The following is a 16,519-nucleotide window of genomic DNA, read 5'->3' as shown; positions in this document are numbered from 1 at the left end:
CAGGTCAGATCTCTGGGCTGGTAGCACAATGATATGATGTGAGGAGGAGAGCAGGAGTCTAATAGGGGCTGATGGCTCCTGATGTATGAGAATCACCAGAGAGTGTGGGGAGGAGACAGGTCAGATCTCTGGGCTGGTAGCACAATGATATGATGTGAGGAGGAGAGCAGGAGTCTAATAGGGGCTGATGGCTCCTGATGTATGAGAATCACCAGAGAGTGTGGGGAGGAGACAGGTCAGATCTCTGGGCTGGTAGCACAATGATATGATGTGAGGAGGAGAGCAGGAGTCTAATAGGGGCTGATGGCTCCTGATGTATGAGAATCACCAGAGTGTGTGAGGAGGAGACTGGTCAGATCTCTGGGCTGGTAACACAATGATATGATGTGAGGAGGAGAGCAGGAGTCTAATAGGGGCTGATGGCTCCTGATGTATGAGAATCACCAGAGTGTGAGGAGGAGACTGGTCAGATATCTGGGCTGGTAGCACAATGATATGATTTGTGGAGGAGAAAAGGAGTCTAATAGGGGCTGATGGCTCCTGATGTATGAGAATCACCAGAGAGTGTGGGGAGGAGACTGGTCAGATCTCTGGGCTGGTAGCACAATGATATGATGTGAGGAGCAGAGCAGGAGTCTAATAGGGGCTGATGGCTCCTGATGTATGAGAATCACCAGAGTGTGTGAGGAGGAGACTGGTCAGATCTCTGGGCTGGTAACACAATGATATGATGTGAGGAGGAGAGCAGGAGTCTAATAGGGGCTGATGGCTCCTGATGTATGAGAATCACCAGAGTGTGAGGAGGAGACTGGTCAGATATCTGGGCTGGTAGCACAATGATATGATTTGTGGAGGAGAAAAGGAGTCTAATAGGGGCTGATGGCTCCTGATGTATGAGAATCACCAGAGAGTGTGGGGAGGAGACTGGTCAGATCTCTGGGCTGGTAGCACAATGATATGATGTGAGGAGGAGAGCAGGAGTCTAATAGGGGCCGATGGCTCCTGTTGTATGAGAATCACCAGAGTGTGAGGAGGAGACTGGTCAGATATCTGGGCTGGTAGCACAATGATATGATTTGTGGAGGAGGAGAACAGGAGTCTAATAGGGGCTAATGGCTCCTGATGTATGAGAATCACCAGAGAGTATGGGGAGGAGACTGGTCAGATCTCTTGGCTGGTAGCACAATGATATGATGTGAGGAGGAGAGCAGGAGTCTAATAGGGTCTGATGGCTCCTGATGTATGAGAATCTCCAGAGAGTGTGAGGAGGAGACTGGTCAGATCTCTGGGCTGGTAAAACAATGATATGATGTGAGGAGGAGAGCAGAAGTCTAATAGGGGCTGATGGCTCCTGACTCCCCCACTTGGCAGATACATTTCCTAATTAGTTTGTACTGACAGAGGAGGGTGTAGAATAAGAGATTGTTGTAGTGACTGAACAAGGAGAATATGTGACTCTTTCTGTAATAAGTGTTTATTACTGACCTGTGCTGATATCTGTAGGGATTTCCTCTTCCTTACACTGCTGATCACCCCTCACATACGTCTCTTCTTCTCCCTCTGTATATTCTACCTTAATATCAGTCAGACCTTCACCCTAATTAACCCAAATTACAATAAAAAACACTTTAATAATGTTTAATTTCATTAATTAAAATTAAACCGTAGAAAACCAATGTATTAAACCCACACAGCTGCTCTACAGATCATGTACTGAAAAGGACGTTTGGTATTTGGTGAAACCCTTAATCCCATCTACCTGATACTCCTGTAGGACACTGTGATTTTCCTCTGTACAATCCTGTGAATAAAGAGGACGGGGACATCTCTCTGGGGTATTTCTGTTACTGGATCCATCTGTAGGAGACACACAGTGACTGATTACATTGTTTATAGGTGATGACCAGATAATGTGTATATAGGTGGCCCTTAAAATGGCTCTCCCCTTTAAAAAAATGAAAGTCTCCTCTTACCCAGTGATGTGAGATTCCAGTGTTTCTCCATCATCATGTCCTTGTACAGACCCTTATGTCCTTCTAAATACTCCTCCTCCTCCTGCATGGAGAAATAGACAGTGACATCCTCACACCTTATAGGAACCTGACACACACAATGATACAGAATCATCCAGACACAGTCCCTGATGTTACTGTATAATGTCCCATTCTCAGTAGTCACCTCTCCAGTCACTAGCTGAATGATCTTGTTGGTGATTTCCAGGATCATCAATTAAAAGCTAAATTAAACTGCACCTATACGGAGTTATTATTGTGTGCATAATATAGAAGAAGGGTCTATCATACAAATACCACCCCTGTCCTAACAGTTTCCTATATATAGGTGAGAGGAGAGGATCACAAGAAGAATAAACTTTACAGAGGAGGAAACATTCTAAGGTCACTACAAAACTTTGTGCACATTTAAAAGAAAATGAACCGTGTAACACCTACAGGGCAATATTACTGTACAATTTATAAAGCAACATAAAACGAATCAGATGCTTTAAAAACTGTTTCTATAGAGGAGCTCACAAAAATGGCCACAAATATATTTGGATGTGCTCTCTGGTTAAAGCCCCGATCATGTCTTCATGCTGTCAGTGGACGTCTTTCCTCACATAGCAGTTTATTCTGATCCTCTGCAGCTGTCCTTTCTGTATGTTTGTACCCCACAGCGTGTAAGGTTGGCTGGTAAAGTATAAGTAATTACTAGTATCTACAGGATTCTAAAAAGTCTGTGTATATCTATAAAATGAATGTGCAGTGTGTGATTTTGGTTAATACATTTTAATTTAAATGTGTATCTATTAAGTTAAAGAACAAAATTCAAGTGATTGAATAAATATCCTCATTAAATATAAATATTAAATCATGTATGTACTGACCAAAGTGATTTCCCCCCAAAGGTGTCACTGTGAATAAATTGTTCTACATATAGACCCATGTACAGATTGGCCAAACTAGGGGCAAATCTGGTGCCCATGGCCATACAAAGTGTCTGTAATTAATATTTATCAAATAAAATATAATTATGTTGTAAGATAAAGCAAATCAACACTAAATTAAATGTCCCTCGGAGTTCCCAATTTCTTTAAAAAGAAAATAATTCACTGCAGCTATTCCCAAAGCATGGGGGGTATCAGTATATAGTGATTCAACGCAACAAATCCACCAATAATAGGTCTCATTTGTATGTTTGTTATTTCTGGATTTGTATTGAAAAACAAGGGTGCAGTTATTAAAACCTACTGATAGTGTGACATACTATGCGATTTAAAACTGAATTGAGCGCCTGAAACACACTGATCACTATACACAGGTCACACGGATATCACACACCTGATACACACAGATCACTATACACACGTCACAGTGATATCACACACCTGATACACACTGATCACTATACACAGGTCACACTGATATCACACACCTGATACACACTGATCACTATACACAGGTCACAGTGATATCACACACCTGATACACACTGATCACTATACACAGGTCACACTGATATCACACACCTGATACACACTGATCACTACAACGTTATGCCGCTTTAAAAAAGGAAATCTCAGTGTCACAAATTTAAGTCACCTAAATTCCAAGCACCAGCATTTTCTCTGTTTGGAACGATTAGGAGGTCTGTCAGACATGTTGTGTCTCCTTCATACTGCTCAGAATTTTTTTGTCGATATATAATAAGTGTCGCTATTTAGGCAATAGGAAAAACTTATTCCAACCAGAGGGACAGTACACAGGAGAGCAGAAGGGGTAAAGACATGGGGAGAGGAGAACAGGGGGCACAGCGGTGGAAGGGAGAGTACACAGGATAGCAGAAGGGGTAAAGACATGGGGAGAGGAGAACAGGGGGCACAGGGGTGGGAGGGAGAGTACACAGGAGAGCAGAAGGGGTATAGACATGGGGAGAGGAGAACAGGGAGCACAGGGGTGGGAGGGAGAGTACACAGGGGAGCAGAAGGGGTATAGACATGGGGAGAGGAGAACAGGGGGCACAGGGGTGGAAGGGAGAGTACACAGGATAGCAGAAGGGGTAAAGACATGGGGAGAGGAGAACAGGGGGCACAGGGGTGGAAGGGAGAGTACACAGGATAGCAGAAGGGGTAAAGACATGGGGAGAGGAGAACAGGGGGCACAGGGGTGGGGGGAGAGGAGAACAGGGGCCACAGGGGTGGGAGGGAGAGTACACAGGAGAGCAGAAGGGGTAAATACATGGGGGGAGGGGGAACAGGGAGCACAGGGGTGGGAGGGAGATTACACAGGAGAGCAGAAGGGTTAAAGACATGGGTAGAGGAGAACAGGGAGCACAGGGGTGGAAAGGAGAGTACAGAGGAGAGCAGAAGGGGTAAAGACATGGGGAGAGGAGAACACGGGGCACAGGAGTGGGAGAGAGAGTACACAGGAGAGCAGAAGGAGGAAAGACATGGGGAGAGAAGAACAGGGGCCACAGGGCCGGGAGGGAGAGTACACAGGAGAGCAGAAGGGGTAAAGACATGGGGAGAGGAGAACCGGGGGCACAGAGTAGGGTGGGAGAGTACACAGGAGAGCAGAAGGGGTAAAGACATGGGGAGAGGAGAACCGGGGGCACAGAGTAGGGAGGGAGAGTACACAGGAGAGAAGAAGGGGTAAAGACATGGGGAGAGGAGAACAGGGGGCACAGGGGTGGGAGGGAGAGTACACAGGAGAGCAGAAGGGGTAAAGACATGGGGGAGGGGAAACAGGGAGCACAGGGGTGGGAGGGAGAGTACACAGGAGAGCAGAAGGGTTAAAGACATGGGTAGAGGAGAACAGGGAGCACAGGGGTGGAAAGGAGAGTACAGAGGAGAGCAGAAGGGGTAAAGACATGGGGAGAGGAGAACACGGGGCACAGGGGTGGGAGGGAGAGTACACAGGAGAGCAGAAGGGGTAAAGACATGGGGAGAGGAGAACACGGGACACAGGGGTGGGAGGGAGAGTACACAGGAGAGCAGAAGGGGTAAAGACATGGGGAGAGGAGAACAGGGGACACAGGGGTGGGAGGGAGAGTACACAGTAGAGCAGAAGGGGTAAAGACATGGGGAGAGGAGAACCGGGGGCACAGAGTAGGGAGGGAGAGTACACAGGAGAGAAGAAGGGGTAAAGACATGGGAAGAGGAGAACAGGGGGCAAAGGGCCGGGAGGGAGAGTACACAGGAGAGCATAAAGGGTAAAGATATGGGGAGAGGAGAACAGGGAGCACAGGGGTGGGAGGGAGAGTACACAGGAGAGCAGAAAAGGTAAAGACATGGGGAGAGGAGAACAGGGGCCACAGGGCCGGGAAGGAGAGTACACAGGAGAGTAGAACAGGTAAGGACATGGGGAGAGGAGAACAGGGAGCACAGGGGTGGACGGGAGAGTATAGAAGAGAGCAGAAGGGGTAGACACATGTGGAGAGGAGAACAGGGGGCACAGGGTTGGGAGGGAGAGTATAGAAGAGAGCAGAAGGGGTAAAGACATGGGGAGAGGAGGACAGGGAGCACCACCAGTCTGCTCCACCTTCCCTTTAATAACATGGCACCAGAGTCTATTCCAATTGTGTAATAAAATAAATAATAATATAATTACGTACTATGAAGCATAACAAAGCCTCCGCTGTATTTTTTCCTGCTCAGCGAGCACCCGGAAGTTGTTTATGTAGCTAAAACTCACTTCTTGCATGTGGAACGCACAGACCGGAAGCCGGTGGAACGCACAGACAGGAAGCCGGTGGAACGCACAGACCAGCTGTATAACATGTTCCGGGTCAGAGGCAGTGGCTGGCAGTAGCACCTACATAGATACATCAGGACACAGATCCCACTGGACTATACACAGACCAGTAGTAATAAGAGCACCAAGCTGAGGACACAGAACCACAGTTACTATATGATAGGTGACATCTGAGGCTTCCTGGCCATACACTACATATAAGCTTCTGGTGGGGCTCTGACATTGGTCACACTCAGATGTTTATCCCTTTATAGGGTCCCATTGATGGAGCATCACAGTAGAGACCACTCAGCAGTGACACCGGCTATCACTAGTGGAGGGGACTGGTCATATGGTGACTGCTGAGCATCTAATATAGGTCTGAGGAGGTCTCCAGGGAGTCTGCCTCTCAGAGGATATCTAGATCTAGTCCATCACCTCCACTTGTGATTTATATCTGCTACTATTTTATAGTTACATTTTCTTCTTGTGGCAAAACCACAGGGATTGGGATTGTGTGCGCTAGGGATGTCAATAAGAGAGAGTTGGACTATTTACACAATAAGCTCCTGCTGATCTTTTATAAATGATGGAGTTTGCAAGGACTGATGTGCACCAGGATCTGCAACTCAATGGGTCAATGTTAAAATACAGGATAAAAAGGGGACTGTGCTCAGCTGAACCTGGGTTATTGTGTTTAGCTGGATGTGTGTCTGTGTGTATGTCAGTGAGCTTGTCTAATGTAGCTAAGAGGAGATAAATGTATTCAGTGCCCAGGATCTGGGCTAATAGGCCAGTGTACTGGTGTGGGAGCTCAGGAATCAGTAAACAAGTTACCATGTCTGGATTTCTTGGTGATCACAAAGGATAACTTTGCGCACGTTGTAACTGTTTTAATTTAGTTTATCTGTTTGTTGTTTCCTGTGTGGAGATGACAATGTGTAAAGGAAGTGACGTCATGCCCTATCCCTGCTTGTTCTGTTATGTACAAATCCTTCCCTGTAGCAGCCCAACGTCAACTCTTCATAAATAAATAAAGAAACAAGAGGGGGAAAAGTATAAACTATATTGAAGCATTTTTATAGATCGAATGATATGGATCAAAAACATCCTTCCACAGGAAGCCAATTATCTTTCTTTGAGGTGCATATCAGGTAATGTAGGAGTTATCCAGTAAGTAAAGTGATAAAGGAAATGATGGTGAAGGAATGGACACAGGTGGATAAGCTTCAAACTACCTTACTTAGGCTGGACCATATGTTCCACGAGCTGCATGAGACTTACACATATATGTATTTTTCCTCTGAAGAAATTGCCTGGAAGGCAAAGAAACGCATCTGGAATCTTCTAGATGCGATATATATTTTAAATCTATTGATTCTACCCAGGACCATGGAAATCACATGTTAAATCAGGAGTACTCTTAAGGTACAAGTGTCGGCAATGAGCATAGACAGCAGATTAGCCTCACAAGGTTTGATCAGTTGGTTCTTCCATCCATCAGGCCACTTCGGACCTTAGTTTAGCTCTGAATGCACTGATATCTGACCCTTTAAAACTTCTGCAGAAAGTCTCCTTGAGACGGATGTCAGGTGGGTTTCTTGATAGCAATTACATCTGTCCACAGAATGGATGAGTTGTTAGGACTATGGTGCAAACAGCATTTTCTCAGTAGTCACTTGGATAAAGTAATACTTAGAGCTAATCCAGAATTCCTACCTAAGGTGCTACTGGCACAAGGGGGAAGGCCAGATACTAGGGAGTGCAACTAGCAAACCAGACTACAACAGGGACCAATTTCATTCCCAGAAGGCTTACATAAGGTCTGGTAATACCAATCAGTTGTATATGTTTAATCACTGTTATAGTGATCTGTGTGTATTAATTGTGATTGTTACTATGAACCTATGTGTAGGTTATAGTAAATACTGTTTATTGCTTATCAGTGTCCATGGGAGCATTTATTCCTTAACCGCACAGATAGCCAATAACTTAACTCCCATTGTCTAATAAGGGTCCAGTGAAGTTAAAGGTGCCTCCGTGAAAATTCTAAAGTTATTGGCAATAACTGGGTCTTGGTTTGGCCCTTCCCTGAGTATTCTGACAACGGCTTTAAAGAGATCACTCTAAAAACATTTATTGAATTTCATAATTTCAATACGGGAATAAGCAACTAAGATCATGGACTGGATTATTAAAGTAATTGAGAGCATGTAATAGGAGGAATAAGCATTAAGAACACAGGTTATATAACCAGTATACATGACAATATGGATGGCCTAGATGGAATTCCAGGAAACACAATATAGGAACATGTTAGTGGACCATTAAATGGAACAGCAAAATAATAGATAATATATTTACAAGTCTTATAGTGCACGTGGGACTGCTCACACACGCACTCTCCCTCCATAATTATATTTATGGTATCCCCTTATTAGCTGTTGCCTTCTTTCCCCTTTTCCTTATGTTTAAATAATTTTAAAGAAAACAAGAATTTAACATGGTAGGCAATTCCAGATTTTATTACCTTATTCGTGTACAAACCACATAATGGCATGTTGTTTATATATATATGAACAGTTCTGGTATTTTATCTACTTATTCACTATACAAAGAATAAAAATTATAGATAAAGAAAATCAAATTGAACCTAAAACATAATGCATTAGTCACTGTGAAAACTGAAGTACACAATGATATAAAACATAGGCCAGCAGTATACTGTAACTTGCATAGAAATAGCGTTAACTATAAGACCAAAAATATTCTAATTTTGAAGGCACATACATTAAAGCAAAATTTTCAGTAAGGCATAGTGCAGGAAGCTATCCAGTAAAACACAGCCAATCAATTCATGAAGTCCCTCAGTGATGTCACTGGTTCCTAGTGAATTGATTGGCTGTATTGTCATGCATGTTGGTTCAGCCAAAAAAATGGCTGCTTGCTATGCGTGTTAAGCTGTAGTTGTTAGATGAACCATCCTCCATCACAGCTGTAAGACAGCGGCAGCCAAACTGCGGCTCTTTGAACTTCTAAATGCGGCTTTCCCAGGCAGCTGTTCCCATTCTGACTTATTCTCTGCTTTGTTATGATCTGTTGGGCATGTGAGGGGCATATGGTGAGGTCTGATGGGCATGTAAGGTGAATGTGGGGAGGTCTGACGGGCATGTAAGCGGCATGAGAGAAGGTCTAATGTGCCTGTAAGGAATATGTATGAGGGGCATGGCTTTTTCGGTATCAAAAGATATTTTTTGTCTCTTAGATTCTATGACTGATTGGCCACCCCTGGTATAAGAAATGTTACATCACTGCACACCGCTGGGGAATATTTTGTCTGAGTCATAACCCACTGCTGGGTGCAGAGGTGATTTTAGCTTTTAAGCTGCTTACTGAATTTGCACTTCTGAGTTTTTTTTTTTTTTAAATAATAGCATTGTACTCATGGTCATGCATGATGTATTTGATTTGATGCTTATAGTGTTGTTCCTTTGTTAATCCATGCACTGCCAATGAGTCTCCAACCAGGTCGGATCTCTGGAAATTCAACACAGCTCTGACCCTTCCTCTACCAAATATGCAAATAAGTGATTCTCCCCAGAAATCCCGCCTGTTATCTGATTATTGGGAGTCTGAAACATTTAAATGTATAATGAGACAACAGCCATCAGTTTCCTGTGTCCTATTACGTATTAACACTATTTAATGTGTCCAATATTTAAATGAAAGTAGCCGTCAAGATGTCAATTTAAAGAATGTAATGTTCTGAATCAAGTCCAAAGAGAATTCCTTACTGCCTACAAGGTACAACACGTCAAACTTCTGAAAGGACTTGAGGAATCCATTTAGAAGTTACCATTTTACCAGGAAAAAAAAAATCAGAGAATTGCTGGATCCACTGGAAATCATTTTTGGGCAGATAATACATAAATGCACATGGAGAAAATAGCAAAAACTATGCCTCAAAAAACGGGAAACAGTTTTAAGATCACCCTTCTTCTTAAGTGTCAATTTTGCCCTTCATTTTTTCCACACATAATGCCTCCTATACCCTCATATAACATTATAGCATATCATGAGTGAGGAGGCATCAGGACTGTATTTATTATGTGTCACTTATTTTAGTTTGATGTTTGTATTTCACATATATGTCTGGGGGGTGCAAACCGTGTCCCATATAAAAATATAGGCAGAAGTCTGACCTAGGCCACCTCTAAGCATAGGTAAAATTCCAGTCATTTTGCTGGGTCCAAAGACAACTGCATCCACTTGCTAGAAAGGCGCATTTTCCAACCTAAATATCTCGCTGTGCAAAACAAAATCTAATTTTCACACGCGGGCACAATAAAAGGCTGTATCCACTTAACTCATCCCATAAGGTGCAAACTTTTGCACCCATGCAATAAACCAAAAAAGAAAACCTAGCTGGCTGAGAAAGAAAAATAATATTATATAAAATAAAATGTAAGGTCACGGATCATCATGTATAAATGTACAATTTATTGCTGGCAAATATAAAAGATAAAACACAACTAACCAGCTTAAAATAATGATAATACACAAAAGCATTAGATGGAACTACCCCCATGAAACAAATCACAGTGCACTGTGATGGAGCGTATAGGAAATGTAGACATGAGCAAACCAGCTTTAAACGCTCCTAGATAAGTCAATGTGACAGCTGGCTATAATGTAGCAAAAAAGGAATGACAATAGAAAAATCAATCAAATAGCTCCACAATGAAAAAAAATAATACTAGCTAGTGCCACAAATGTCAATGATCTTAGTGCGGTGAATCGTGTCTGGATAAATAACCATAAGTTCAGTCAATCTATATAAAACTTTTGGTGTAATGTTCGTATAGAACATATAAAACATAAGCTCAGACTCCAATAATTGTATCTTCAGAAAAATGTCATTACCTCCATCTGTATCTTGTGTAGAATTCTGATTAAATCCTGATCGCTGGGAGAATCAATGTATCGTATGTTAGCTCTCTCTAGCTGTAGAGCAGTAATGCATCATAAGGCACATAGTGGTCCTGCCGTTCGTGACCTGCAACAGGGTGCAGATTCAGACTGGCTCTCCCCACCTGGGTATCGCCGAATAACCCGATAGATGTGGGTCAGCTCCCTCCGTAACTGATAAACGATGCTTCTTGTACTCTAACTTGTCAATTACCTCTTTACAAGCACGTAGCAGCTGAAATTTAAAACCAATATCACACAGCTGAAAAAGTACTACTTCCTCAGCCGTGTGATATTGTAGCACGTCTGTCGGGTTATTCTGCGATACCTAGGTGAAACAGGCCCATGGTGTAATCACATGTACATTAGCTTCTAAAATGATGATCAATACAGCTGTTTAAAATATGATTACTTATGCAAACAAGCGAAAATAGCTAATCCACTGTTTCTGAACATATTAAAGTATAACAATATATAGTATAAAGTAAGTATAATAACATAAAGTAGGTATTTCATCCCTGCAATCTGTGTTTAAGTATGTTATAGGAAACTGTTATCTGTTTAAACTTAGGTTGGCACAGTCTTTTATTGCTGCCTAATTTATGATAGGTATCTGGCCTCTATCCTTTCCCACAAATGTTTTCTTTTCCTTTGATTAGCTGACCAATTAGCACATCTGTAGTGTATTCCTAAATTAGACTGACTACATCTTAGCTTCATTCTATGGGGAGACGTATGTGGGGTTAGACGTGTGTGATTTCTACACTAAGTGGGATTTTCTCACAAAGTGGACGAAAATGCACAGTTAGACAACACAGCTGGACAAACATTGGACTACATTTGACTTGATTTAACTCCCAGCAATAAGCAACATCTGCCACAGCCTATTTCAGCACTACTTGTCTATTTATATGGAATACTGCTAAGAGGTAATTCTTAAAATACCCTTGCTTTTTGCTTTTACCCCTTTTATCACAATGTTTCACAAATTGCTTTTCTTAGTCTCATTTCATGGCATGATCTTTAGGACTGTGTCATCTTTCACCCCTCCACCAACACACAAATTTGTTCATATTGCACCTGCATTACTCCACTCACCTCTATTTAACACCCATGAACTGTTGTCCTATTTATTATCTCTAACAAGTACAGCCTCCACCTGTCGCCAGAAAATAAAAGGCCACACATCTTACAATCCCCTTGCCTATCTTTCGCTCACTCTGCTTCTATTAGCTGGTGATATATCACCTAATCCAGGTCCCCCACACTCCTCACACACACATACATCAGAACACTACCGTTCTATAGCAAACCTCAAACACATCACCTGTCTCCCCTCTCTTCCCAAGTCCTTTAAATGTGCCCTTTGGAATGCACGCTCTGTATGTAACAAACTTACCTCCGTTCATGATCTCTTCCTCTCAAAAAACCTCAACCTTCTGGCAATAACAGAAACATGGCTTATGCAATCAGACACTGCCTCACCTGCAGCACTTTCACATGGTGGCCTCCATCTCACCCACACCTCCAGACCTGAAGGCAGACAAGGAGGTGGGGTTGGACTACTTCTCTCCCCACAGTGCACATACACAGTTCTACCAAATGTGCCATCACTCACGTTCACATCTTTTGAAGTACATGCTATTCGCATTTTTAATCCATTCTCCCTACGTGTTGCGGTGATCTATCGTCCCCCTGGAGCACACCAACAATTTATTGAGGATTTCTCTGCATGGCTCCCTCACTTCTTATCTTCAGACATCCCCACCATCATCATGGGTGACTTCAACATCCCCATTGATAACCCACCTTCCAAAGCTGCTTCCAAACTACTCTCTCTAACATCCTCACTTGACCTCTCCCAGTGGATTGAATCATCTACTCATAAGGATGGCCACTGCCTTGATCTTGTTTTCTCTAGACTATGCTCAGTTTCTAATTTTATTAATACACCCTTCCCCCTCTCGGATCATCACCTTATCAGCTACACTCTCACCCCCACTGCTCTAACCTCTCTACTGTCTGACTCAACCAAGCCTCCTCATACTCGTAGAAATCTTAATTCTATTAATCTTCAACAATTTTCCACCTCTCTCCAACACCTTCTCTCCCCTATCTCTACATTCTCATCCCCTGAGATGGCAGTACCTCATTTTCACCTAACCTTAGCAACGGCCCTTGATCAAGTGGCTCCAGCGACACTTCATACTACACGTCGACTTCGATGTCAACCGTGGCACACCAAAGCAACACGAAATCTTCAAAAACTGTCCCGTAAAGCAGAACGTCACTGGCGTAAATCTCGAAGCTCTAATGACTTCTTCACATATACTTCTGTCTACCACTCCTATCGAAATGCTCTGGACACTGCAAAACAAACATACTTTCAATCTCTTATCTATGCTCAGGCTTCTAACCCCAAACGCCTTTTCAATACATTTAATCATCTTCTCAATCCTCCCACCCCGAACCCTCCATCTACTATCAGTGCTCAGGATCTTGCTTCCTACTTCAAGGACAAGATTGACAAGATCAGACTAGAAATGGTATCCTCTTCCTCAACAAGCCATCAGCTCATTTCCTTCCCACTACCCTCTGACACCCTTTCTTCATTTGACCCCACAAATGAAGAGGAAATTTCTACGCTCTTCTTATCTTCCTACTCTACCTCCTGTCCTCTTGATCCTATTCCCTCGCAAATTGGTAGATCCCTGTCTTCTGTGCTCATTTCACCTCTAACTCAAATCTGTAATCTCTCACTCTCTACTGGCATCTTTCCATCACTATACAAGCATGCAGTGATTACTCCTATTCTAAAAAAACAAAACTCCGACCCAAACTCTCTCTCAAATTACCGTCCCATCTCTCAGCTCCCTTGCCCCTCCAAGCTTCTAGAGAGACTTGCCTACACTCGCCTCACACGCTTTCTTTCCGCAAACAACCTGTTGGATCCTCTTCAGTCTGGCTTTCGTTCTCAACACTCCACAGAGACTGCGCTGACCAAGGTTGTTAATGATCTGATCACTGCTAAGACTGAACGCCATTACTCTCTCCTAATTCTCCTTGATCTCTCGGCTGCATTTGACACCGTTGACCACTCTCTTCTCATACAAACACTGCAATCCCTAGGTCTTCAAGACACAGTTCTATCCTGGTTCTCATCTTACCTCTCTAATCGCTCTTTCACTGTTAATTTCTCTGGAGCCACCTCTGCTCCGCTTCCCCTATCAGTTGGAGTACCACAAGGCTCGGTGCTAGGTCCTCTGCTGTTCTCTATCTATACCGCTTCTCTTGGAAATCTAATAAGTTCCTTTGGCTTTCAGTATCATCTCTATGCGGATGATACCCAAATCTATCTATCCTCTCCTGATATCTCGACATCTTTGTTGTCCCGTGTAACTGACTGTCTTTCTGCCATTTCATCTTGGATGGCCTCTCGTCAACTCAAACTTAATCTTTCTAAAACAGAGTTAATAATATTCCCACCCGCCAACAAGAGCATACCTGACATTTCTATCTCTGTTGATAACATGACCATAAATCCCACCCCACAAGCTCGCTGCCTAGGTGTAATCCTTGATTCACGCCTATCCTTTGTTCCCCACATTGACTCTATATCTAAATCATGTTACATACATCTAAAGAACATTTCCAGAATCCGCACATATCTCACACAAGACACTGCTAAAACCTTAATTCATGCACTAATCATCTACCGCATTGACTATTGCAATTCCCTCCTTACTGGTCTTCCCAAAAACAGACTCAAACCCCTAAAATCTATTTTACATGCTTCGGCAAGACTGATTTTCCTTGCAAATAGCTATTCCTCTGTTGAATCACTCTGTATGTCTCTACACTGGCTGCCTGTCTTCTACCGAATCCAATATAAAATACTTTTACTAACCTACAAGGCCATCAACAAAGCTGCACCAACATACATCTCCTCTCTTGTCTCAAAATATCTCCCAACTCGGCAACTCCGTTCTGCAAAAGATCTGCGTCTCTCATCCACCCTCATTACATCCTCCCATTCCCGGTTACAGGACTTTTTTCGGGCTGCACCCACTCTATGGAACTCTCTCCCTCGCACAATAAGACTCTCCTCTGTTCTACAAACTTTCAAGCGTTCTCTGAAAACCTACCTATTCAGACAAGCTTATAATATTCCTCAACCACCATCTTAACCTCACTACCTTTAGCCTGTTACACAATTTCACACAAGACAACTACCCCCGGAATAACATTGTTGTGTGACAGGATCATTTAGCTTATGAGTCACCCTACCTTTGCAGTCTGGCTGGGCCAAGATGCAAAATGTATACTTAACCTCATGTGTCAATCTCCCATTGTCCCATAGATTGTAAGCTTGCGAGCAGGGCCTTCTCACCTCTTTGTCTGTTTTACCCAGTTTGTTTATTAGTTTATTACGTTTGTCCCCAATTGTAAAGCGCTACGGAATATGTTGGCGCTATATAAATAAATGATGATGATGATGATGATAATAGTATAAACTAAGTATAATAACATATAGTAAGTATAGTATATTGTATAAAGTAAGTATAATAGTATAAGGTAAGTATAACGGTATATCTTAAGTATAATAGCAAAAAGTAACTATAAAAGTATAATAGCATAAAGTAACTATAAATGTATATAGTATAAAGTAAGTATAATAGTATATAGTAAGTATAATATACAGATATATATATATATTCCCATCTTCCCCTCATGCAGTGATCAGCACCATATCCAGCAGTCACACAATGAAGCTGTATCCCCTACATACATCATGTGTGTCCTCATTGTACACTCAGTGATCCTGGTAATAATCCAGCTGCTGTAGGTATCAGACAGGACACAATGTATCTCTATGTACACTCTCTGCTTCACAGGACAGCAGGGAGCTGGCAGTAATGTCCCGGATGTCATGTGACACAGCCATGTGACCTGTCCCTGCAGAAGGAGTTTCCGGCGGCCATTTTGTTGTAGCCAATCTCACCTAATGCTGTAGCCCAGAGCCGAGGAAACCCGGGAGAGAGGAGGTGACTGGTAGTGATTGTAACTCCTATTACATGTCTGTGTCTTCTTATTATATTTATATAGTGTGTGATAGTCATCATAAGCTATAAATCCTGTATTATATAACATAGTCTTATTATACAGCCTGTTCTGGGGATGTCAGTCCTTACAGTCTAATGGTGATCACTATATCTATATAGTATATACAGTGTCCTGTCCTTATATCTATAGTATATACAGTGTCCTGTCCCTACATCTATAGTATATACAGTGTCCTGTCCTTATATCTATATCTATAGTATATACAGTGTCCTGTCCTTATATCTATATCTATAGTATATACAGTGTCCTATCCTTATATCTATAGTATATACAGTGTCCTGTCCTTACATCTATATCTATAGTATATACAGTGTCCTGTCCTTATATCTATATCTATAGTATATACAGTGTCCTGTCCCTACATCTATATCTATAGTATATACAGTGTCCTGTCCTTATATCTATATCTATAGTATATACAGTGTCCTGTCCTTATATCTATATCTATAGTATATACAGTGTCCTGTCCCTACATCTATATATATATAGTATATACAGTGTCCTGTCCCTACATCTATATATATAGTATATACAGTGTCCTGTCCCTACATCTATAGTATATACAGTGTCCTGTCCCTACATCTATATCTATAGTATATACAGTGTCCTGACCTTACATCTATATCTATAGTATATACAGTGTCCTATCCCTACATCTATATCTATAGTATATACAGTGTCCTGTCCTTATATCTATA

At 42.4% G+C, this 16,519-nt stretch overlaps 2 protein-coding genes across 9 annotated transcripts in view; one reads left to right on the top strand and one right to left on the bottom strand.

The window, feature by feature from the left end:
- The window catches only part of LOC142160075 (uncharacterized), a 282,721-nt gene that overhangs the window by 120,666 nt on the left and 145,536 nt on the right, over nt 1–16,519 (bottom strand). For 2 of the 4 annotated variants that reach the window (XM_075214978.1, XM_075214979.1), the window contains exon 12: nt 1,486–1,597. The exons of 1 other annotated variant lie outside the window; for it this stretch is intronic. In XM_075214978.1, the coding sequence (XP_075071079.1) occupies nt 1,486–1,597 (112 nt within the window). Of the gene's footprint in view, nt 1–1,485; nt 1,598–1,759; nt 1,858–16,519 lie in introns of all 4 variants that reach the window. One more of the 4 variants, XM_075214980.1, reaches the window with a different exon arrangement.
- LOC142160094 (uncharacterized) overlaps nt 1–16,519 on the top strand; it is a 341,050-nt gene that overhangs the window by 302,623 nt on the left and 21,908 nt on the right. The window lies entirely within an intron of this gene.

Source organism: Mixophyes fleayi, chromosome 6 (genome assembly GCF_038048845.1).
Source record: "Mixophyes fleayi isolate aMixFle1 chromosome 6, aMixFle1.hap1, whole genome shotgun sequence".
Taxonomy (NCBI): domain Eukaryota; kingdom Metazoa; phylum Chordata; class Amphibia; order Anura; family Limnodynastidae; genus Mixophyes; species Mixophyes fleayi.
This window is presented reverse-complemented; position numbering and strand designations above follow the sequence as displayed.